Source organism: Sander vitreus, chromosome 10, assembly GCF_031162955.1.
Source record: "Sander vitreus isolate 19-12246 chromosome 10, sanVit1, whole genome shotgun sequence".
In the NCBI taxonomy this organism is placed as follows: domain Eukaryota; kingdom Metazoa; phylum Chordata; class Actinopteri; order Perciformes; family Percidae; genus Sander; species Sander vitreus.
The window spans coordinates 32,575,300-32,600,031 of NC_135864.1; the positions used below are offsets into that span (position 1 = coordinate 32,575,300).

The 24,732-nt window shown below is 39.8% G+C and overlaps 3 protein-coding genes and 1 non-coding gene across 5 annotated transcripts; 3 read left to right on the forward strand and 1 right to left on the reverse strand.

Annotated features, from left to right (window-relative positions):
* Positions 1-92: 92 nt before the first annotated feature.
* On the forward strand, positions 93-8,117 carry hprt1 (hypoxanthine phosphoribosyltransferase 1). Its single transcript, XM_078261185.1, has 9 exons — positions 93-291; positions 2,209-2,315; positions 3,071-3,254; positions 4,293-4,358; positions 4,753-4,770; positions 4,870-4,952; positions 5,116-5,162; positions 6,890-6,966; positions 7,140-8,117. Exons 1-9 carry the CDS (start codon positions 265-267, stop codon positions 7,185-7,187), a joined length of 657 nt encoding a protein of 218 aa, XP_078117311.1. The 5' UTR covers positions 93-264; the 3' UTR covers positions 7,188-8,117.
* Positions 8,118-8,940: 823 nt separating this feature from the next.
* On the forward strand, positions 8,941-17,781 carry pabir2 (PABIR family member 2). Of its 2 annotated transcripts, none has more exons than XR_013502637.1 (10): positions 8,941-10,060; positions 10,206-10,284; positions 10,377-10,430; positions 10,858-10,901; positions 11,019-11,073; positions 11,417-11,518; positions 12,729-12,814; positions 13,104-13,168; positions 13,547-13,703; positions 16,026-16,114. XR_013502637.1 is itself a non-coding variant. In XM_078261186.1 (10 exons), exons 1-10 carry the CDS (start codon positions 9,936-9,938, stop codon positions 16,162-16,164), a joined length of 846 nt encoding a protein of 281 aa, XP_078117312.1. In that variant the 5' UTR covers positions 8,941-9,935; the 3' UTR covers positions 16,165-17,781. The 2 variants fall into 2 exon arrangements, 1 of the variants encoding a protein (XP_078117312.1); XM_078261186.1 differs by having other exon boundaries at positions 13,547-13,643; positions 16,026-17,781.
* Positions 11,175-11,320, forward strand: LOC144525032 (small nucleolar RNA U109). Its single transcript, XR_013502655.1, has one exon. It is a non-coding gene; the product is annotated as a small nucleolar RNA U109 (small nucleolar RNA).
* A 406-nt stretch (positions 17,782-18,187) lies between the features above and the next one.
* On the reverse strand, positions 18,188-23,702 carry mospd1 (motile sperm domain containing 1). Its single transcript, XM_078261187.1, has 6 exons — positions 23,583-23,702; positions 22,017-22,319; positions 21,103-21,178; positions 20,624-20,856; positions 19,035-19,196; positions 18,188-18,879 (listed from the first exon to the last, which is right to left on the reverse strand). Exons 2-6 carry the CDS (start codon positions 22,168-22,170, stop codon positions 18,848-18,850), a joined length of 657 nt encoding a protein of 218 aa, XP_078117313.1. The 5' UTR covers positions 22,171-22,319; positions 23,583-23,702; the 3' UTR covers positions 18,188-18,847.
* Between the last annotated feature and the right edge of the window lie 1,030 nt (positions 23,703-24,732).

Sequence of the window (24,732 nt, forward strand, 5' to 3'; positions counted from 1 at the left end):
ACAGCTCGAGTACGACGGGGGCGGGGATAACCCGTTCCTGCGCATTGGATTGGCCCGCCGCGCTCCTACGTCATCATACACACAGAGCTACAGTGGATCCGCAGCCCGGAAAAAAAGGCAGAAGCCTCTTATAGCAACGAGCTAGCTACTTCCATGTGTGTGCTGTCACAAGGGTGAAGAGTCCGCGAAACCATTTTCAGAATAGACCTTGACTTTTCTATTTGAAGACCACAGTAGACTAGAACGGCGTGGACCGACACGGATATGGCGACATCCAGCCCCTGTGTTGTGGTAAGTTCGCCCCCAACAACTAGAATGAAATAAGAGATACTGATAGAAGGTGACCACTGCATGCCCACTGGAAGAACACGCTGTACACGGGCGCCGCTGCGTTTGATAAATATGTGTACACATACTGAGGGTCGTATGGCCTGTGTGCTCACCGGTGCTCCCCTTGGTAAAATGTTTCGGTGTAAGCTACATAACGGCAGTGTATTTTCCTATAGCGTGGCCTGCGGCTATGGAGACGGTCACAGACACGCGCTCTGCACAGTGGGCGTGCGTGACGCAGGAGACGCGTTTGAACGGAAACATTCAAACCTAATGTGCGGGGTTTTTTGTGTCTGACAGGAGATTACAGGTACAGATGAGTAGCCTATATTACACGATTGGGCTTACGTGCAGTTCAGTGCCACGATTGTACACAACTGCACCCAGGCAGCAAGAAACGCACGAGCTCCAAGAAAAGGGGCGTGTTTGAGTTATGAGTATGCGTCATAAACAGTGGAAGGTATCAGCTATGATGGTATGTGTGTAATTGGCAAAAAGTATAGCTAGATTGGCTTCAGACATATGTTAAAAACAATTAGCGTTACTTTAGTTTGAACATCAATTTAAGAGCTTTTGTCTACAGTTAATGTAAATTATTCTAAGAAGCTAATGGGATTACATTTCACTGGAATTGTACCTCGTACGATTTCATGTGACATACACTTGATTGATTGATTGATGAATATACAGTTAAAGTTTAAATTTGCCTCAAAGAGCAAGATTTTAAATAGCAGATGTAAGTGTGTTCTAAATCAAACATAATTTGGTGTCTATACGTTTTATTAGGAGCAAAAATCTATAGTGCTTATCCGCAAAAGAGCTGTTTGGTTGTTTTGTGTCTGGAAAGATGTTTCTTCGTATGCATGTAGTCTCAGTTTGAGTCACAGCACAAGGTCTGGCCTTGTGAGATCTGTGTGCATTTTGCAATATGTATTATAGATAAGTTGACGAGCCACGATGACCCTCTGACCTGGAATAAGTAAATAAGTAGCCAACAGTATGCTCTGTTTTTCAGGACATTTCCAGCATTTGGAAGCCAGTGTTGTATTGTGCCAGCAGACAGGGAGGGACCCTTGCTGACATTATCATGAAGCATTTTGCTAAACGACATCATGTGACGGTGGAAGATCCTGTCTCATGTGTCACATTGTTTTTCATGTTTTACCTAACCGAGCTTCCATATGCAACGAGTTGGGTATGGGTTTGACTTTACTACTTAAATAAAAGACAGCAAGCCCATGTCTAACAGTGGAAAACACTCACACTTCAGATCATGTTACCACGAGGACATCTGCTCAGTATCGGTCGTTATTATCTGGAGTTGAAAGGGTGTATCCCAAACAGATGGGCATGCTTTTCCATTTTGGGGAACATAAGGGGAAATGCTTTGTTCTAGTTCAACCGCATATAATGTGAGGATAGGCACTTTGTAATCCAGTTTTTAGTAAAGCAATGACAGTGTGTTGACTTGGGAGGATCCAAACTCTCAAAAAACGGTTTGAATACTGTGAGTGTGCTTATGGCCACATCATTCCCACAGCACCTCGAGCTCTGCACCAGCTCCCCAGCTGTCACATGATACCAGTTATGTTGTCTGGGTTCATATGGAATGCAGTTTGACAATCTATGGTTAGTATTTACCACCACTGATAACTGTCTGTTGCTTGGTAAACTGTACATAATCGAGCATTGTTCTCAGAGTTTGTGTTTTGTGGCAGAAAAACTGTTGACTGAGGCAGTAATATATGGAGGGATATATGGAGGGAGTTCATGGGAAAGTAGACCACAATTCACCTCATCCCCTTCACGGCGTACTACCCTGTATCTGCCCCGTGTTCTGTGTTAGGTAATCCCACTTTGTGTCGTGTTTGATTTCAGATCAGTGATGAGGAGCAGGGGTATGACCTGGACCTTTTCTGCATACCAAAGCACTACGCCGATGACCTGGAGAGGGTCTACATCCCACATGGACTCATCTTGGACAGGTGGGTAGCCACATTTTTAGCACATTCTAGTAGGATAGTGCAAATGTGATGAATTGTCAGGGTCAACTAAAAGGTGGGTTGTCTGAATCATTGGTTAACTAGTTTTAACAGAAGCCTTGTTGTATGTGGGATTCCAAGGTGTTCAGTAACTGGCGGGTCAATGTGCCATCCATGTGTTTTGTGTAACCAATTAACAAAGTCAGACACCATTTACATTTTTTTTAATATGATGTTAGATAAGTGATCTTTTTTTTTTTATTTAATAATGCATTTTTTTTTTTTTTTGGGGTGATTTCTGTTAAAGCTATAGTGCGTAGTTTCTGTCTCCCCCATATTCAAAGTAATGACAACAAAACTGTCGGCGCGTCCACATGATACAAGCCTTCCGTGATCACGCAGTTACTTGTAGCCAAGGAGGACACGGAGGATTAAAAAAAAACACGATGGACTCTTCAGAAGAGGTCATCATCTTCACTCGAGTTTCTGCGCGCGAAAGTCTCCGGACGCCCCATGGTCTTAATTAGCTTTGTTAACGTAACGGACGTTCGTTAATATCAAAAAGTTACGCACTAAAGCTATAAGCGGATCTCTGTGGTTATTCTGCTTGGGGGTGCTTTAGAAATGACAGCTGTGCCTGCTGACACAAAGAGAGAGGAAATGGGTACTACTGCTGACTGTAGCAGAAAACTGAGCTGACTCTTTTTTTCTCTCTCTCTCTCTCTCTCTCTCTCTCTCTCCCTCCCATGTGACCACAGGACAGAGAGGCTTGCCAGAGAGATCATGAAGGAAATGGGGGGGCACCACATCGTGGCCCTCTGTGTGCTCAAAGGGGGTTACAAGTTCTTTGCAGACCTGCTGGACTACATCAAGGCCCTAAACAGGAACAGTGACCGCTCCATCCCAATGACAGTGGACTTCATTCGCCTCAAAAGCTACTGTGTAATATATATATATTTTTTGTATCACTTAATATAAAAGCAGGCAGTCACATTTTATCACATTTAGTTTAAAAGATTTACAAGTTTGAATACTTAAAGGTAGCCTGTGGAGTTTTTGACAACTAGTTGCACTGTGGAGCAATGTTTTTACAGGCATTAACCCTAATTTATTATCTTGTGCATGCACTTGAAGACGCACATCCATGTGCATGAGCATGCAGGGCAGTTTTCACACTTTTCCACTGAAAAGTTAGCTAGCAAAGACAGAAAAAGACAAAGACATCAAGCTAGCAACCATGGATGTAAACATAGCAAGATTTAAAATAGTCAAAGAATTGGTTTTGTAAAATGTTTAATAAGGAAGGAAATACATTCAGAATGTGTGCTAGGTTTAAATAACCCAGTTTCTATCCAAATATATTGCAAATATGAACTGAATTTGCTGACTTTGCGGGTCATTACACCGTTGTAGAGGAAGAGAGCGCAATCAGATGTCGTAATAAAAGAGTGCCAAAACAGTGGAAAACCACGAAGAAAACGTGTTTACATTTCCACTCAGTGAACAGAAACGCACCTAAAGATACAGTCACATGTAGCTACATGTAGCAGGGTATGTAATGCAAACACTGCAGTAACATGCCTGGAGCAGATGACCATATAAAGAAATCCAGCAAGGATTGGCGTCAGCTTAAGCTGAGAGTAGAAAAAAAACGGTTGGAAATGGAGGGTTCAGAATCTGAACGGTCTGAAATATGATACGACACGACACAACTTTATTGTCAGTTCACACTGAAATTCATTCTGCGTTCCTGAGCAGCTCCACCACAATAAGAAAGAAAAGAAACACACATACACAGAGTTAGACAACTACACATATAGTACAAAGATGAAAACACATCAACAACCATGACAAAGGAATGTGTCATGATGTCCTCGGTTTCATGATGTCCAGTCTTGTGCCTTGATACACTTTTTCCACCTTAAACATACTGTATAATGTGAAGTCTGTAACATGTCCACTTCATTCCCTTCCTCTCAGAACGACCAGTCGACAGGTGAAATCAAAGTCATCGGTGGAGATGACCTGTCTACATTGACGGGCAAGGTAAGAAGCATGGAGGGCAGCATGATTATGACTAAAACAATCTTTGTTGACACTGTGATCAATATTATTAGTATTTAAAGTGAAATGAACTTGAAATTAGAAACAACTTGTACTGCTGTTGTCCATCACATCATTTCTTACTGTGTATTGCCACTGCACCGACATTTGAAATGAAACTGATACGCATTAACTGATTCAGAATTTTGTAAACAGGTTTGTTGATGATGCTAATTAATAATGCTGATGATTGGGCTACACTTGAGCAAACCCAATGCTCTCACATAATGATCTAGACTCGCGTCACATTCCTTTCGAGCTCGTTTGCATACTACAGTCCAATGTATCCAGTCCACTGTTTTTCATTAATGTCATTTGTTCTTGTGTTTTTACACAGAATGTCCTGATTGTGGAGGTATGTACTGATGTTTTCTTAAACTTAGTAACTTAGTAAAGTACACCGCTTTCTATTCCAAGACCGCTAATATGAGCTTCTCTCCTGCTGTGTTTCCAGGATATCATCGACACAGGGAAGACAATGCAGACATTATTGCAACTCCTCAAACAGTACAACCCCAAAATGGTTAAGGTAGCAAGGTAATTTGAAAAAAAACAAAAAAAAAACTGATTTTATTTTTTGTGATAATGTTTCTCTGTTTCATGACGACAGATTGTGGTGGTTTTCACTGACAGTCTGTCTCAGTCTTTTATGCAGCTTTTAAATATTACGATTGATGATCAACTTGGTTTCTGTCCTCAGTTTGTTGGTGAAGAGAACGCCAAGAAGTGTTGGCTACCGACCAGACTGTGAGTTCAAGACAGTAAATGTTTTTATTTTTAGACTATTTGTGAAATGTTTAGTTAGTATAATGTAGGGTTTTTTCCTGCCATTATAAGGTTTAGGTGAAGCACCTGAGCCGTTTTGGGCACCTAAGCCGAATGAATGTAACTACAAGACTTTTCTCAGATCTAATGATTGTAGTTGGACTTCTTTAACAAGTTTTGTCTTAAGGCTTTTTGAGTGTTATGTATTTATTACCTGCTCTAGCTTGTCCAACGTTTTAGACACACATATGGTGATAACAGTCCAAAATGATGAGAAATAAGAGACGCAAAACTACCACAAAGGGACACAAACCGATGCCAAATTACCACAGAGAGACAAAACAACCCCAAAGAAAACAACAATGACCAAAAAGAAACACAACGCGACTACAAAAATACACGTAGCTCTGTTGTTTGTTGTCACGTAGTGCTGTCAGTAGCGAGAAAAACTAAAATAATCGGTGTTGCCTACATCGAGTTATGCTACTGCTAGCTTTCGCAAAGTTGTGCTAATTCATACCTCTATTTAGTTCCGGTGTTGAGATGGCAAGACGAGTGCTTAGGGACCGTCTACAAACTACAACACCGAAAAGCAATACAAAAATATTTTCAAAAATAGGCATATGCTTATTTTTTTAAAGTGCTGTAGTACAACTAGCAGGAGACAAGTTATAATTGAGGTAAGTTTGGAGACACTACCTTATTTAATCATTAAATGAATAAATATTTTTGTTGTCTCTCTTTTTGATGTTGTAGTTTGTAGACGGTCCCTAAGCACTCGTCTTACTGCCGACTCAATACCGGAACTGGTCTGGCTATCAGCAGACCGAGCTCAATCTTTTCAGATTGAACATTAGTCTGGGGAGTCTGCTCTGTATTTTCTACTGCACAAGAGGCGTGATCAACGGGCATAGTTCAAATGACTTTGTACGCAATTGGATAGTCCTTCAACCAATCAGACCAACGATCCGGGTGACGTAGCAGCGACAGCGGCATCAACGGGTTGCTGCGCTTCGGTGGCCGGCTTGTTGAATGTAAACAAGAAGCTGCTCGGTCGCTTCTCTATCGTCATTGTGTTAAACCCGCCAATGGCGTGCCAGGTGGATAAGCCAGTTTGTGATTGGTCCCCGCAAAATTGTAACGGAAACAGGATAGATAAACGTACAGGTCTCCAGCCTGAGCTGCAGGGAGAAATCAAATTGCCGGCAGATCGGGCTGGGTTTACCCAGTCTACACTGGAACTAAACAGAGGTATGAATTAGCACAACTTTTATGCATTTCTTTCACATCTACTGCAGCCAGATTCACTGTGTTCACTCAGAAGGAATCACTGCACATGGCAAGGCACTTGTAATGACATCTCGAACATGTTAAGAGGCTAAAAGCACGTTTAAACCTGCCCCGTTTCAGCTGCCTCGGTGCGAAAGCTAAAAGTAGCATAAATCTGTGTAGGCAACACCGATTATTTCCGGTTTTCTCGCTACTGACAGCACTACGTGACGACAAACAACATAGCTACGTGTTGAAATCGACCGGAATTCTCCTTTTAAAGAAAGACGTCTAAACCCCTCACCAAATACTCGCACCTAAGTCTTTCACAATGCTGGGGAAAACACTGTCATGTACTGTATGCTTTGCATACCTTGATTTCAGTGTTAGTTTATCACGACAAAGACAAGTAACTTGATTTATTCACCTGTTTCTTTCAGTTGTAGGATTCGAGGTGCCTGACAAATTCGTGGTGGGATACGCACTAGACTACAACGAGTACTTTAGAGATCTAAATGTAAGTATTTGAGATGGATAAAGAAACCTAATGATTCAAGTAGCTTATGTTTCATGCTTATTAGAGTTTGTACAAATGGTGTGTAGCTGTGTGTTAATGTAAGGTCCGACCAGGACAACAAACATGTGAATCACTAATATGCTGCAACACTCATTGTTCCTTTTCTGTTTCAGCATATCTGCGTCATTAGTGAAACGGGGAAGGAGAAGTACAAGGCATGAAGGGCACATCAAAACACTTTGATGAATGGTTATACCGTCTCCTTTTGCTGTCCATTTGAATTTTATATTTTATTACTTCATATTCGTGTCATAAAAACACTCAGCCTGCTCAGGGTCCCTGACACTGTTGGAGTGATAATCTTGACCGTTATATTGCCTGTTTTATCCACAACACACACAACTTATGAGAAAATTGATTGCCTTAGCTAATAACACGTCTGGGTTAAACAGCATGGAGCCCGGCTTCACCTGGAATCTGTATTATCTATATCTATCTATATCTATGCCCCCCCCCTGACTAATTATTTGTTTTAAGCAATGGATTAATTGATTCAGAGCAATGCTGCTAGCTTTAAGTACAATATCACAATTGTTGTGCCACATTAACATTTACAACATTTGGCAACCTCCAATGAAATGAAATAATTATTCTATTGTAATTGTACTTTTACCTTAAGGATGACATTGCATTTTCTTGAAATCTACACTATGTAAATTTTGGGACAAAACCAATGTTTGTTGCTGAGGCGTGTGTGATAGGATGTTTTTCACATAGATTGTGTAGAAAAGTAACACATATGCTGACTTCTGTCAATTGAACACAGATTTGCTGAAGATAAAATATACTCTTATTTATGAGTGTTAATGAAATCTTTGTCTTTTATGTTACACAAAGAAATTGGATGCATGGATGCTTTGTTCAGACAAATATCTTACTTATGCTAGTAAATATGTGTAGTTTACAGATACTTATACAGAAGGTAAAAGTTATTCAATCCTGATTGAACTACTTCATCTGTATTTACCTGTCATTGAGTCAGACATGATTTCTTTTGGTTTTTCAATTTCAACTTTATAAAATGCTCTGATTCACTGTAAACCAGTGTCAACTAAAATTTGCAATACCAGAAATTAAATGTTCACACCCCTCATGTGACTAGTGCATTTCACTACAAAGCTTTGCATACTATATAACAACAAATAATGGGAACGTTAAAATTATTTCTGGTCAGTCGATAGTGAAAATACTGAGAAATGCAGTGGTGATGCAGATAAGATAAAAAGTGTTTAGTGTGTTACTATAGTATGTGTTAACGTTAACAGAACTCCCAGCTTTCTAGGGAGAAAAGGTTACAATTGAGTGAAATAAATACCTGCTGAAGGCCATTTTTGATTTTGATTTGTTTTTAACAAATGGTGATAGCAAAACCCATTTTTCTCACACTTTTTATGTGTCCAATTGTTACCTGTATCTATTGTTTTATTACTAATTTATACTGAGCCTGGATGATTTACAAATCAAGAAAACTTGAATATGGGAATGCAAAGGATTGGTCATCTTTATTTTTAATGAAAACGTCAAACCTTTTTTTAATCTCTTAATTCAGTAGGTTTTATCTGCAAAAAAATTACAAGGCAATAAAGTTTTGTAGCCAGTATGACAATATGAACAGTAGCGTGATTGGCTGCTGAAAATAACTCATCAATAATCATAACTCCATCCTCCAGGAGTTATCTGCATAGGGCCTCCTGCGACCAAATTGGTGTCAGGAGACCAGTACTGACAGTAGGTAAAAACTAAAACTTACATTCTTGGTGCAGCAAATGTGTCATGCTACCCAGGTGTGATTAAACATTAGTAATTGCAGCCGACGTGAATATAAGAATTCCCATGAACCGAAGGAGGATGCAGTTCGCCATATCCCGCGTGAGCATGCCGGTAAATGAAGCTGTTTCATTGGACAGGGCTGCGTTAACGTTAAAAGGGGCGTGACGTTTGCTCCTAGCAGCTAACCTAGCTCCTGATCATCTGGGATCTGGTTTATTCTTGGCGGCGTCCTGCAGAAACGAAAAATGAAATTGTAGAGCGAGTAATATTTGCAATAGACACTGTTTTAGTTTTCTTCTGTGAGCCGTAGAAGCTACCAGGCTAACGGACAGGAACATTTGTTTGTGAAATGTTGACCCAGCCGCTCTGTGGACATAGCATTGTGGCTATCGGCGTAACTGCTAACTTAGCTAGTTAGCCTAGCAGGCTAGATAGCTAGGCTGTTAGCTGTGGCTGAAACTAGCTAGCTAGCTAGCGAGGAGCCTAACATAACATAACATAACATAACACTGGCTTGACTTAGCTAGAAGGTAGACTCGCGTTATGAGAATCACTTAAAGCCAGCGTCGTCAGATTAACGTCAGTTACATTATAATCAATTTGTTTTGCACTTAAAGTTAACAGTTGGTCATGGCTAGCGATAGCTAATTTAACGCGCTAACATGCAGTGCTAGTTTAGCATAGTAGCGTTTCAGTCGTCACCTACTGCTGCCCTGCACCAACAAACGGGTCGGTAGCCTGCAGTTACAGGGCATTGTGCGGTATGTAGCCATGGCATGCTAACCACCCATCAGGACAGTTGGTTACTGGTCATAGCACATGCCAGTTCTGGCTGACCATATAGTCATGATATGAGGAATTATAGAGATAGCTAGCGTTGTTATGATTAACAGTCAGGTTTAAATTGCTTTAACACCAGAGTTATACAGACGACAGGGCCTTGCGGTTTTGCAGTGGGTCTAACGTTACATTTCGTTAGCTAGCTAGGTTGTCTAACGTCGGCTCAGTCGCCTGATTTGAGGATGTTTTTTCAAAACAAGTAAAGTTAGAAAAAGTTTGGAGAGCAACAATGTAACACAACTGAGCTGGTTAGCCATTTTAAGTTCATGAATTAGTGGCGGGCAGCGCTAGCTAACAAAATGAACAATTCAGGAGTCTTGCCACAAGAAAAGATGGAGCTGGATCTGGAAATCCCATCTTCGTTAGCTCAGGGCGATGGACACTTGAGAAGATCCAACAGTGCACCCATGATACATGGCTTAAGGTTTATACAACATGACAGTTACTGCATAATATTTTAGTGAATGTGTTTGCCCTTTTTTTTTTTTTTACAAATTGAAATAACTACATTACACCTCATAGGTAGAAGACACATGACACATGGTTGGTCTGTTAATTTGTCATTCCAGTGATAACTCCCAGGTGTTCCAGAGAGAGGTCCTGCGTAGCCGGAGAAATAGCACCACAGTTGTCAACAGGCCCAACATGGTACAATACTAAACGCATGTTTCTTTAAGTAATCGTTGTCTGCATTATTGTGTATTGAATGTTCTCTTCTCCACACGCATCCTTCTTCACAGGTCCCGTCATCACCTGTCCGCGTCCCCAGCACCAGACTTCATCAGATAAAACAAGTAAGAAGAGGAAGTGTTGTTTTTGACATATTTGAAAGTGTTTCATGATGAAAAGGAGCATGTCAGACCACCGTCTCCCTCTCAAGCCATAGGGAGTGATGGTGTCTAAAACAACATGCGAGAGGAACACTTTTTGGAGTCCACAGGGCCATCGATCTTAAAGAGTTGATCAATTGGTAGTATCGGACTCAAACAGAAGAGCGGTTACCCTGATGTAATCTGCTGGCTAAATGTAATCTCCATAAGTGAAATGAAAAACTGTTCAGTTTTAGCTTTTGAGATGACATTAAGGCTGTACCCTTTTCACTTGGAATATTAGGCCTGACTGCAATGGCATGAGACTTTTGAAATTTTGAAATCTGTTTGAAGAATATATGCAATTTTGGAAAACTAAGATGACCATTAACCGTCTTGTGTCCTCCTGCAGGAGGAGGGTGTGGACGTGATGAACAGAGAAACTGCTCATGAGCGGTAAGCTGTGCGTTTGTGAATGCCGTTGTGGATGAAGAGATCTGCTTGAACTATTACTTTGTGTGGGTAAAGTGCTGATGTGCATCAACTTATTCCTGTTTCTATTTTTATTCACAGGGAGGTTCAAGCTGCCATGCAAATAAGCCAGTCCTGGGAAGAAAGCCTGAGTCTGGTAAACCTCATTACAGATTGTCCAATCCCCATCCGTGTTGATATGTGCTGCTGTTTTGAATCCTTGAAAGTTGGCTTGATTTTGCCTCCCACGGCATGTTTTGGCCCGGGGCCATTGTTGTCCTCTCCATCTCTGTAGAGTGGACAAAACACAAACATGCCAGATTAATAGTGAAAACATTTGGAGTTATCAGGGCCACCAGTCCTTCAAGGTCAGACTGAGTTGGTAGTATAATACTCCGACACAATATTTTATTATTATTATTATTATTATTATTATTTTTTTTTTACTACTTTGCCACCTAGTACACCAATGTGTTTGGCAATTGTGTGTGTGTTCTTAGAGTGACAATGATTTGGAGAAGTCAGCATCTTCGTCTCCAAAGCGCATCGACTTTGTGCCTGTGTCGCCTGCGCCATCTCCAACCAGAGGGATAGGAAAAAAGGTACATCTGACCTCCGTGTTATCACATGCACATAACTGGATTATACTATGAGCTGAAGGTAGTAGTTAAAGTATTTTCACGGTCTGCTGTAATCTGATTTCACTAACAACTTGTAGTCAGATTCTTGAATGGAGGTCTGCGTGGCAGCCTACAGGAAGCAATTTATTAGAAGCCGAAAAACACAAACTTGTTTTTGTTTTGTGTAAGTTTGTTGCTGCAGCTTAAAAAAATACAGTATTTTAGTTGCAAGCCCCACCAGTGTTTGCGTATAGAAACACTTCTTTACATCGGATTTATTGTTGCTGTATGTTATGCCAGAGTTGATCAAAAGGTTGTTAATTGGCCACTGTCCCTAATTATACGAACTTCTTAAATATACAGGGGTGCTCATAAGTTTATGAACCCATGCTAAAGTTGACTAGAAAGATCATCTTCTGGAAATTGATCTTAATGCCTTAATTTTTAAAACGAGGACACTAATGGACACTAATTTTCTTCACCATACCTAGAGATTGGCATGGTTGTATTTCAGTTAACCTAATAGCTGGTTTGATTTGCATTGAGAGATGATTTATGGAAAGTACCCCATGCCAATCTCTAGGTATGGTGAGGGGTATGTGATGATGTGGGGGGGGGCTATTTTAATTCCAAAGGCCAAGGGAACTTTATCAGGATCATAGTATCCTGGATCCATGAAATAACTGGCCTTTAAAAATAACAACCTGCCTGCCTCTATGGGAATTTAACATAGGGGTGTACTGACTTATGCCCCCTGTATTTTAAGGAAGAACATTTATTTATGATACATTATTCATTCACAAAGGAAATTGGTGGCCTTAAAGGTTGGACTTTTCCTAATTTTTTTTTAAATTAAGGCATTAAGAATTTTTTTTATTCCTCTTTTTTAGTCAACTTTAGCATGGGTTCATAAACTTAGGAGCACCACTGTACTAAAAGGAGGGGCGACCTCTAGCTCACGCAGTAGAGTGTGGCTCCATGTAGGCTGAGTCCTTGGTAGCAGCCCGGCCCTTTGCTGCATGTTGTTCCCCCTCTCTCTCCCCTTTCCTGTCTTCAAGCTATCCTGTCGATTTAAAGGCCATAAATAGCCCCCAAAAAATAATCTAAATATACTAAAAGGAAAAAGAATAAGAGTATTGCCTTAATCTGTCTTTAATCTAGTCTGTCTTGTGTTTTGCTTTCTTGCAAGCAGCAGTGTTTCTCTCCTTCACTACAAATCCTTGTGAGCAGCAATGGCCTAACACCCAGCCCAGTACCCAGTCCAACACGACGCTTCAGGTCAGCAACTCTTGGGAGTGATAACTTTATAATCTACTAATGTTACTTTACTCCTGTTCTAAATAAAAAGCCTGTGAGACTACAGCTGCTTCCAGTTTGACTGTATTGTCTTCTTGGTGGCATAAAATGAGTTTCCTTTTGCCAGTCTTGGTAGGAAAAAAAACTACTGTATTGCTTCTATATGTCTGAGTAAACTATAATCTTTTCTGGATGACCGATTGTGTACAGAGGCATTTGTAACTGCTGATGTGGTTACATTTTAAAAGTGTGTGTGTTCTGTGCTCCTTAGCCGACGGAGTCAAAGCCCAATCAACTGCATCAGAGCCAGCATACTTGGGCCAATGAAACGCAAAGGTAAGGTATCCAACATGCCTGAAATTCCAAAATGCTTTGATAATACCTTTTCTCATATCTCTTTAAATTCTACCAAAAGAGCCACTTAATGCATGGATAGGAGTGGTCTGTTGTAAGTTGAAGGCCTTAATTGTTCAGACTAAAGGTTAAAGGCACTAAAGGACTCTACTAATAGTTCACTTGATTCTGCTTTTAGATTTGATCACATTCTATGTGTAACTCTTAAATGTAACTATTGGGCAGTGCACTGGCTGTCTGGTAATTAACTGGTAAAATCTGTCGTTTATGCTAACTCGGATTATGATTGCAATAAAACACTCCAGCAACCACAGGCTGTGTATTGAGATTCCTAAATGTCAGGGTCCCTTTACTCCTTAGGCGAGATGGAGACGGAGAGTCAGCCTAAGAGGCTCTTCCAGGGCACCACCACCATGCTGTCCTCTGATGTCTCCAACCTGTCAGAGCTCAGTTCCTGGTAAGACTTTGTGGATCGACACAAAATGTCAGAACAACCGTTCAAAAGCACACTGTTTAGGTAAGGATTCAGCAAACGTATTCAGTTCAGGTGAATGAAGAATTTAAGGCAGAGGGTGGTTTATCGTGATCTGTTAAAAAAAGCAAACGGCGGGGAAAATAAGTATTGAATGCGTCAACATTTTTCCCACTAAATATATTTCCGATGGGGCTATCGGAATGACATTTTCACCAGATGTCAGTAACAACCCAAGTAATCCACACATACAAAGAAATCAAAACTTGTATGTCCATGACAAAAGTTATGTGTAATAAAGTGGAATGATAATGGGAATAAATATTGAACACATGATGAAAAAGGGGTGTAAAAAGGCATGGGAAGCCAATAAACCAGCTGAAATCTGTCATTATGTAGGAAGCCATCCTGCCCCCTGTTAGTGCAAATTAATATCAGCTGGATTAGCGACTAGTTTCTTCATACAGGAGGCGTCTTGAAGCTGTCATTACCAACAAAGGCTTTTCTACCAAGTATTGAATACATTTCACTTTATTACACACAACGTAATTCATGGACATGTTTTGATTTCTTTGTATGTGTGGATTACTTGGGTTGTTACTGACATCTGGTGAAAATGTCATGCCGATAGCCCCATCAGAAATATTTTACTGAGAAAAATGTTGACACGTTCAATACTTATTTTCCCCGCTGTACTTGTAGGCAGGGTCCAAAATTAACTTTGTTTGTTTGCCAATGACTGGTAAGGGTGCCGGTGCCGTGGCAAAATAGCCTCGGGAAGGAACTTGTTTCGGTTTAATGTGTACAATCAGAAGTAGTTTGTCGTGCAACAGAAAACTCAGATTGGACAGATAGTCTAGCTAGCTGTCTGGATTTACCCTGCAGAGATCTGAGGAGCAGTTAACCATAGTCCTCACAAATCCACCAGAGGTTAGAACGCCAACACAAAGGAAGTCGAAGGCAACGGATATCCGGCCTAAATGAGTGAAATCCGGCAGAATTTCCGGCGGCAACGGAGCAATCCCAGAAGTGGAACCTCGAGGATATAGACCAGTGATTAGTCAACTGCGTACCGCTTTGCTCTAACGTTACACTTGTGTCTCGCTTTCCTGGCGTCGCGCTCGTCGTCCGCACATGCTGTTGCACAGAGCTGTATTTACTGTGTTTCCGTGAAAATCATGACGTTGCAGTCCATAATACATTTGTGAGTGCTGATCTGCCGCCAAAGGTCATCCATTTTGTTTGCTAAAGACCGTATATACGACGTGGAAAATGCTACATAGTAATAGCCGACAAGGAGTTAGCCGTAGCCCAACATTAGCCCTCTTCATCCCACTTTGTTCACGGTCTCAACCCGACTTGTGTGCACTTGCGGTCGGCGAAGCCGTGACGTTAAACCTCGGCAGCGCTGTAGCATTCGGTCTCGTCACAAAATCAACCACATTTTTACTCAGCGTTGTCTCGGACAAAAAGGACGGGATTTTATTTGAACACCACAACTGCGGGATGTCACTTAATTGCCAGTGCATTCACTGATTTCATTTGCATTCATCCATGCTGTTGTAGGTAGAAATGTGACCGCAGAGAGTGTTCTGTGAAAGGGGAAAAAAAATGTATATAGGCTGCTAAATGTATAACTATTTACTTCGTAAAAACAAATAGTGCTTGTGCGAGTGTCGTAAGCTCCTCTCTCTGCTCGTCACTCAGTACCGTATTTCCCACACTGGGTGTTAGATAGTAAGATACGCCCCTTTCCATGGAAATGTAATCCCCATTTCTGAATGTGCATTTGTTAAGCACCATTCAGTTTAAATATGAACTAAAACAAGACAGTTTCTGTGTTTCTTACCAAAGCATTTATCAGTAATACCGGTATACTGCCTAAAACGCTGGTATCGGGACGTACTGGAGTTAATGCACCGATCTGATACCACATAATGAAGCCCTAAAGAAAATCTACGTTAAAGTACTTTATTATACGTTTGTATTATATACGTTTGTTTGTTCTTGTTTCACAAAGAGTTTAACCTGAGCCAGACCGACAACAAAGAGAGAAATCACATCCATACAGGGATAGTAGTATACAGTTGTTAAAACATAATAAAATATATGACACACTGGTATCAGATCAGTACTCGGTATCGGCCGATACGCAAGTTCAGGTATCGGAATCGGGAAGCAAAAAATGGTATCGAGCCATCTCTAGATTTAAGGTGTGTGCCCCTAAATTCTGCCTGTGCCCCTACGTTTTTTTATTTTTTTAAGTTGGGGGGTGCTATAGTGACTCTAGTTAAAAAAAATCGTCTGGAGCCCTGAATACAGCAGGTGTTTGCCACGGTCACAATTCTGACAGCCTTTTTCTTTCAGTCACTCTCCAGATTTGCTGGACGGCAGCCTCAGCAGCGTCGGATCCTCCACAGACTCGCCAGGCAAAATGGAGGGAGTGTCGCCCTCCTCGTCCAGCAACTCGCCCTTTGCTTCCCTCCAGGATTTGTCCCCAAAGTGAGCACGGGATAGCAAGAGACACTATAAGGGACTATCGCCAAAAATTCTCTCTCCAGGAAACCAGTTTCCTTGCGAGACCTTCCATCTCAGCATCACCTAGATTTAAATGGAAGTTTCCATGTTAGTTTCTGAGCGGCCGTTTTCATGCCTACATTTTGGAGCGTGTAAGATATGTTTGAATTAAGGAAACGAAAGCCATGGATTAGTTTTAGTGTGGAAGAGGTAAGCCTAGTGAAACTAGCGACGACTGAAGACACTGGGCACCAGCTGCTAGTAGAGGATCTTGGATGGTGCTTGGCTTCATAGTGATAGGGTTCATAAGTGGCTATGCTTTTGTCCTACCAGTTCCCCTCACTACAGAGAGACATTAAGCACTGGACATTAAAAAAAAAAAAAAAAAGAAGAAAAAAAAGACTATTTGGATGTGTACATTTTTCCTGTTTTTGTGCTGGAGAACTTCTGTCCACGGGCCTTTGTATGTATACAGTCTGCATATTTTGTAAGAAAATATTTAACTTATTGTTTTCCTGCTTTGTTTGTAATTATGTATATATTAACATTGTCGAATGTCGTACATAGTTTTAAGTTTGATTGGCTGTGAGTTGAATGTGGGCACAGGTCAACAGCAAATGCTCTCTTTGTAAAGGAACATAAACTACTTCTGGTGTACACCTGTGGATATTTCCTTACTGTTATACTGTAAGAAGTTATGTTTTCAGCAGATTTTCTTATTTTTATATGGGCTCTGCACTGTGGTTTTGTTTTTTTTTCCTCCTCTGTTTGACTTGTATGCCCCCTTACTCATGGCCTGCTGCAACTTTAAATGCCTACTAAGAGCAATTAATGCACCAAGCAGTTAATCGTGGCTGTAATAAGATCACTGTTGTGCTCTCAACACTAACGGTTGTTCTGTATCCTGTGTTTTTGTCAGGATGTTTTTGTAGATAAGCAGAGTATAGAAATGATTCAGTTTTCTTTCAACTGGGGAAATGTTCTTATTTATGGAAAAAAAGACATTTATTATAAGATTTGGTTGGTGATAGGTTTCTATCCCCAGTTAAAATGAACCATTTGTGTTGTCATTTACAACCAGTCACAATCAACTGACTGCTGGAACATGCAGTACAAACAAAATGGCACTATCGCATTGTGAGGAAACAGACTGCTGTGGTTACATTTATTAAAATGTTTTTAATTGCACAGGATGCTTGATCCTGTTATGTTTCACCCAGTGTGCAAGCAGAGCAGAAGTGAAACTTTCTCGTTAAACAAGATTCAAGAATGCAGTACGTAGAGTCTGAATTATTTTTTTTGCACCTAAATTTGCTTTCAGCTGTCATCGCCCTAGTGCCCATATTCCTTATGTAACTTCTACATCTGAACCCCTTCATGGCTCTGTAGCTTCTAATGTGTATGTACGAAAGGAAGTGATTGTAAATCAGTTTATGGAAGTGTGCCCTTTTAAAAAAAAATTTTTTTTCAGCAGTATCTTTTTCTTTTTATACAAATAAGAAAATGGAGAAAGCAGTCAGCGTACCCTATTGTAAGGATGTTTTTCTTTTTCAGTCATCTCATGGAGTGTTCAGGACATGCATTTAGTAAACAATCTAATACTGTTGACCACAATGGAAAGGCTGTAATATGCAAAGATGGCTCACAATTTGACTATGCTTATCTTTTGTGATTGCAAACATCAGGACCAAATCAATACTTGTGTGTAGGTGTTTTGAATATTCCAAGAGTAGTCTTGCCTGCAACACTAATTTAAAATGTCAACACAGCACCCAGGGCCACAGTAGGATGGTGTCATTCCTAAACATTATTTACTGCTCTGGAACCAAATGGTATGCAAGCAGTGGCAAATCAAGTTTTCAGTTGTCAAACCTGACAATATTAATTTCCAAAGGAGCCTAGTAACAATAATTACAAAGCTAACCGTGGCCTTATTGCCAAGTTATGTGCTCTACACCCTCCTAACCCAACTCGTAAAGTATAGAAAATAGCTTAATCTATTTTATACCAGACAGCTGTATTGAGACTTTATTAATCGTTTGATGGAGCATTGATATAGTACTGCAAACAAACCATTATCTTCTAAAGATCATCTTTCCTTTGAGGACATGTAAAATCATCTTACTGCTGGAAAAATAAAAACTCATCCACACATGCAAATAACTGCATTTAGTCCTCAGCGTCTATGATATAAATGCTTTAAAACATCAATATAATGGTTACAGTTGAATACCATAACACAATTTTTAATGGCTTTATATACATGTTTGCATGTAGATTCCTTCACACTCAAGTTAATCATATTCAGTTACATAATGGCAATAGAAATACAGACATGGGGAATATGAGGTCAGACAACACTTTGAGTGGCCTCCCGTTTCTTCACAGGCCCTGCTCAGGGACAGCTCCTCTCACACTACCATTCCTCTGACCTACACACGGGGAGGTCTCTGCTGTTTGCGTCAGTTCAGTATTGTGTCAGTTTACGTATGTAACAAATATGTGGATTTAAAAACAACTATGCTAAAATGTATTTTTCAGGGGACAGGGTGAACTGAATAAGTACCCCCGCCCCCCTGCTGTCAGCTGTACTCATTGAAGCGTAGCAGTGCTTCTGGTGTGAGGATGTTCTCTTCGTCTTTAGATTTCCCCTCCTCTCACCTTACAGCACTTCATGTGCGTAAGATGACCATCGTAAGAAGACCTAAAATATGACAAGAAACAAAACAGAGCAACATGATATTGTAAACTCTAGCGCATACTATTTTAAGCAATGTGATGTCAAACAATAGCATTGTAGTTCACATTAAAACGTATTTAACATACAATGCAACCTCATTCTGTCAGCCAATGACTTACCAAGAACATAAGCAGCTACAAGTTTCTTGTTAACACTTAAGTGGAGGTAGACAGGCACAGTAGATTCTTGCTCCCCCAGGGTCGGGAGCATCAGGGCGGCCATACACACCAGCCCAAGCAGCACCGTCAGCAGACTGGGGCCTCCAGCAACAGGACGGCTCACTGTCAGGTGCACACAGTGCGATCAGATGCATCACTAAATTTTCTAAACCAGCTGGGCACGGTAGTTTTTAATCAAACATTACTCAGGAGTAAATGGTGTTATTTGTTGGGGACTATTTTCCTGCACAGATTTGGTGCTCTACTGATAATTTACAGCAGCGGAGCAATATGTGGGATTGACAAAAAAATAAACTACAGTGCGTGTTCATGGTAATTCAGGAGGATGTTACCCAGTGCCACACAAAGGTGTGGCTCACTGATGTGCTTTTAATCGTTATTTATATATACATATATGTGCTTTTAATCGTTTTTGGACAACAATGGAGGAATAATATATATATATATATATATATATATATATATATATATATATATATATATATATATATATACATACATACATACACACACACACACACACACACACACACACACACACACACACACACACACACACACACATACATAAGAATGTTTTAGCTAAACAACCCAAGATATGGTTTATGACAATGAACTATGCACTCAGAATAGTAAATGCAGTTACAGCAAATACATGAAGACAAATGAAGATTAATTTGATCTTGTACGCAATGAGGCTTTGGCTTGTACTTCAAGCCAAAGCTTCCTTCCTTCTGCAAAAGATGTACCTTTGTATGTAATAATCTCAACAGGAAGCAGGTTAACATGGTATACTTCCTACTACCTACTGTATCTTGCTACAAAATCAAAATGTGAAGATGATTACAACATGCATGTTATTATGTTATTGTCATACTATGTTTGTGAGACCTTCTGCCCTTATTGAATTTATCTAATTTAGCTGAAAAAAAAACATCCAAATACTTAATTTAATCCAAATACTACCATTAAAGTCCTGCATTCAAAGTCAGTTCAAATAAATAAATGTTGTAAAGAGTATAATATATATATATATATATATATATATATATATACACACTAGTCAATAAGTAACGAGAAATTGCAGGACTAAAATCACGACATTTTAAGTGGTTTAAACCATCATTGGCATCATTAATATACTGTTATTAGATTTTCTTTTAAACTGAAATATCAATGTTGGTATGGCCTCAAAAAACCCAGTATCAGTTGGAATGTATTAGCTTTATTGTATCTGTAACTATTTGTAAAATATTAAAAGTAACTATAAACGACAGCTGTTGAATACATAAATGGAATAACAAATGCAAATCTTTCCTCATGAAAATGTAGTGGAATAAAAATCGTGCCACAAAATGTAAATGCGTGGCATGCCAGTGCCTCTTGTTATTCATTTTTATACTAGATAAGATGGGTAGGTAGATAGGTATGTTCATAGACCATAAAAAAGCAATCTAATGTTGCTGAATTTGAGTTTGAGCATTTGGCTCCATCTAGTGGTAAGACCACACAACAGTCCTTCTTCCTACCTGTCTGAAATGCAGTCTGCTCGAAAAACTCGCTGTCTGCAAACTGCTCTTTGACTTTGCGTTCCTCATCTTGGGGCCGGGGGCTGGGCGGCTCCTGTGAGGCTGATGGACGGAGCGTGGCCGTCACCTCTTTGCGACCCAGAGCTTTCCGCTGACTCTGCTCAGACACCTGCAGTCGGAACTTGTCGTACACCCCATAATGGCATGCACGCACATCTCTGTGTCGGATCACTCTGTGTGGACAGAGAACGTTAGACAGGCTCCTTACTTGATCAGATGGGAAGGTCATCTGTATAAACAACCATCTGATTCAAAACATACAGTCAAAACTATCCAACAAACAAAGGCAATATTAAGCAATGAACAATTAAACAGCATGGATGGGAATCCACAGGAACAACAAGCTCATAAATGAGAAATGTGATTTACCACTTCATGAAAAAATAATAAGTTAGTTCCATACAGAAAAACAAACTCACATGTCAACACAACACTGTGGCTTGACAGCTCCGGTGGCATCCACCACAGTGTACTTGTTTGGCGCTGTGCACAGCACTGATAAAAAGAAAAAAATACACAGATTATATAGATAAATTGGAATGTATGACAAAAATAGTACAGCATACATGGAAAACCAAATGGATTGTGTTTTACTCTGCCAACTAGGGCTGCACGATATGAGGAAAATATCTAATTGCGACTGTTTTGACTGATGATATGATTCACAATATTGGAGGGAATGATCATTTTTGTATCATTATTCTTATTTTCATGGAAAAATATCAAAATTTAAATGATGAGGATCTGTACCAAAGAAAGATTTTGTTCTTACATCTGATGGATAGGATGTGTAGGCCGGGACGTCTCGGCACCACCACAATACTTCATTCCGGTGGAATGGAATGGTTTGACACATATTTTGTCTTAAACTAATATTGCGCCCCCCCTGCGATTTGGAAATTGCACTAGTCCATAGGGCTGGGCGATATGGAGAAAATCAAATATCACGATATTTTTTGACCAAATACCTTGATATCGATACCGCAACAATATTGTAGTGTTGACTATTGGGGCTTTCACAAAATATTTACACAAGGAGATTTTAGATAAATAATCATCAGTAATGTGGATATAATGACTAAGTGGGTAAAGGCAAATAATGGAACAGTTACAACAGTCTGGTAAGTTCAGAAAATGACATCACTTTACTGTAATGCAGCCTTTAAAACCAGGAAAAGACAACACTGCCATGTTACGATATCCAAAACCTAAGACGATATCTAGTCTCATATCATGATATCGATATAATATCGATATATTGCCCAGCTCTACTAGTCCATATTGCCATTTCGATAAGATTGGGATTAATTGTGCAGCCCTTCTGCCAACTCACCTTTAAATTTGAGGGCGAACTCATAGGGGTTGTAGAGGGTGAGCACCTGCTTGTGAGACGTCTGCTCATCTGCGTAGAAGATGAGCTCAGTGGGGAACACGAACACAGGAAGGCTTCCTTCCACCAGCTCAGGCTGTCGATGCTGCTGCTGCATTGGCTCCAGCTGAGCTCTTCCCCTTCCCCGTCCACGGTCTGCCTGGGCCCCCCCACCTCTCTCTCTCCACAAACTATCAAGCTGTGTAAACTCCCTTTAGGTGAAAATGACACTTCCCGCTATCATCGCCTCAGGGACATGACGTGGCACTGCGAAGAGACACAGGTGAGGAATAACAAGAGGCACTGGCATGCCACGCATTTACATTTTGTGACACAATTTTCATTCCACTACATTTTCATGAGGAAAGATTTGCATTTGTTATTCCATTTATGTATTCAACAGCTGTCGTTTATAGTTACTTTTAATATTTTACAAATAGTTACAGATACAATAAAGCTAATACATTCCAACTGATACTGGGTTTTTTGAGGCCATACCAACATTGATATTTCAGTTTAAAAGAAAATCTAATAACAGTATATTAATGATGCCAATGATGGTTTAAACCACTTAAAATGTCGTGATTTTAGTACTGCAATTTCTCGTTACTTATTGACTAGCATATATATATATATATATATATATATATAAATAAATAATGATATTATACTCTTTACAACATTTATTTATTTGAACTAACTTTGAATGCAGGACTTTAATGGTAGTATTTGGATTAAATTAAGTATTTGGATGTTTTTTTTCAGCTAAATAAGATAAATTCAATAAGGGCAGAAGGCAGAGCAGGGTAATAAGAGAGGGCCAGCCAGGGCAATTTCATTTTACGTAATTTATTTAAGGTTAACTTAAATTCAACAAGGCAAACAGGATTACGTAAACTCCATGTGGCTAGTCACGTGCCCTGGTGTGTTTACATGGTTACAATAGAGCTCGAGGAACCAGACTCGGGGTGTCGCAACACATTTTGTACTCCATGTACACATAAAAACCACGATTAATTAATTAATTTGCAGCAACAAAGCTTTAGTCAAGTGATGTTTTACTATCTGGGGTATATTGTTCAATTACTTAGTTATATTGCCATCTTTGTATTCGTATTCAGATAACATGTAAGCTTAAATGTAAGATAACGTAACGTTGCCTTTACAGTGCAGTGTAATCGTAGGTGACAACGTAATGATGTTTTTATGCAAATGTATTGGTAATATAATTAGCAACAGGGAGATTTAGAAGAAAAAAAAAATCCACCATACATTTGGTTACTCTCTAACTAAACCGTGCAGTTTGACTGTTTTTACTTGCTCGCACACTGTAATAACAACACATCGTTATGGTGCAATGCTAACGCTGTACAATAGTGAACGTTAGCTAGCGTTAGCCGGCTAGGAAAACCCCAGATGTTAGCTGGTAGCCACTTAACGTAGCTAGTCTAACGTTACACGCTATGTCATTACAGAAGATAAAACACAAAGTTGTTTTATTTCAAGACAAAGCTGAGAGCGAGACTTTACCTTGTTGTCAGCACACGGGTTTGTGTAACGTCAGTGCTATCACCGGGATTTGCGCTTCTGTTCCCACCACCCTGTTGTTGTTTCTCACTAGCCTTTTTTTCTTTGTCAACAATATACTGCAGGCCTCGCAGTGCATGCTGGGATGGCGAAGGGCGAAAGACTGCGTGCAAGACGTCAACAAAGCGGACGAAAAATACTCCAAGCAAGAAGAAATGTTTGTAATAACTTCAGAACATTGTGGAAAGCATGTAATTAAGCGTTTATAAACGCCCTAAACCACGCAAATTCGGTCATACATGCGGAATACAAACGTATTGGTTATTAACTGCACCAAATTGATAAGTCCTGTTAATCATAAAGTAGCTCAACAATGTTTTGTGTAAGTATTTCACCACGATGATCATAAAAAATATTTCACCTTGCACAGACAGAAAAAAGTAAAAGCCGATATCAGACTCAAGTTGTTGTTGAATCGTCTATGCATGTTATGTATCACTCAAAAAAAGAAAAAAAAAGATATATATATATATATATATATATATATATATATATATATATTCTCCATCCAACCTGCTTTCAGGCACAGCAAATGAAAAAACAGTGCAATTGTTACATAGTGTATGCAGACAAACCCGTCCAGGAAAGATATAATGGCCTTCATCTGCAGGTAACGTTAGGCATTGTCTGGGGTTGGCTTATGACTTTCCACTGACCTTTAAATCTATGAGGGTTTTTTTCCTAATATCTTTTGATAAAAAGGTCTGAGCTTATAATAAACATACATTTGTGGTCATTTGTAATTTAAGGTATTTGATTAAGTGTTAAAACGACAGAACAAGAATACCCCTAATGTAACAGCCATGCTGCCCTCAAGTGCTGTCGGATTTATTATTATAATGAGAGCACATGCATAACAGGCGGCACTTTGATGGTTTTAATTTAAAGGTTTGATTGTGGACGTGACTTTTCCACTGGTATATTTCCACTATAATACGTTTTGGTGGTCTGTTTGAATATATTGTCTTTGTTTAATCTCAACGCAGGTTTTAACCTAAATGTGCATTTTCCGTGAATGCTGCCATTACAGCACAAAATCCATATACCGTTAGTATGACAGTTGATTCATAGACTTACACAATGTCCAAGTTAA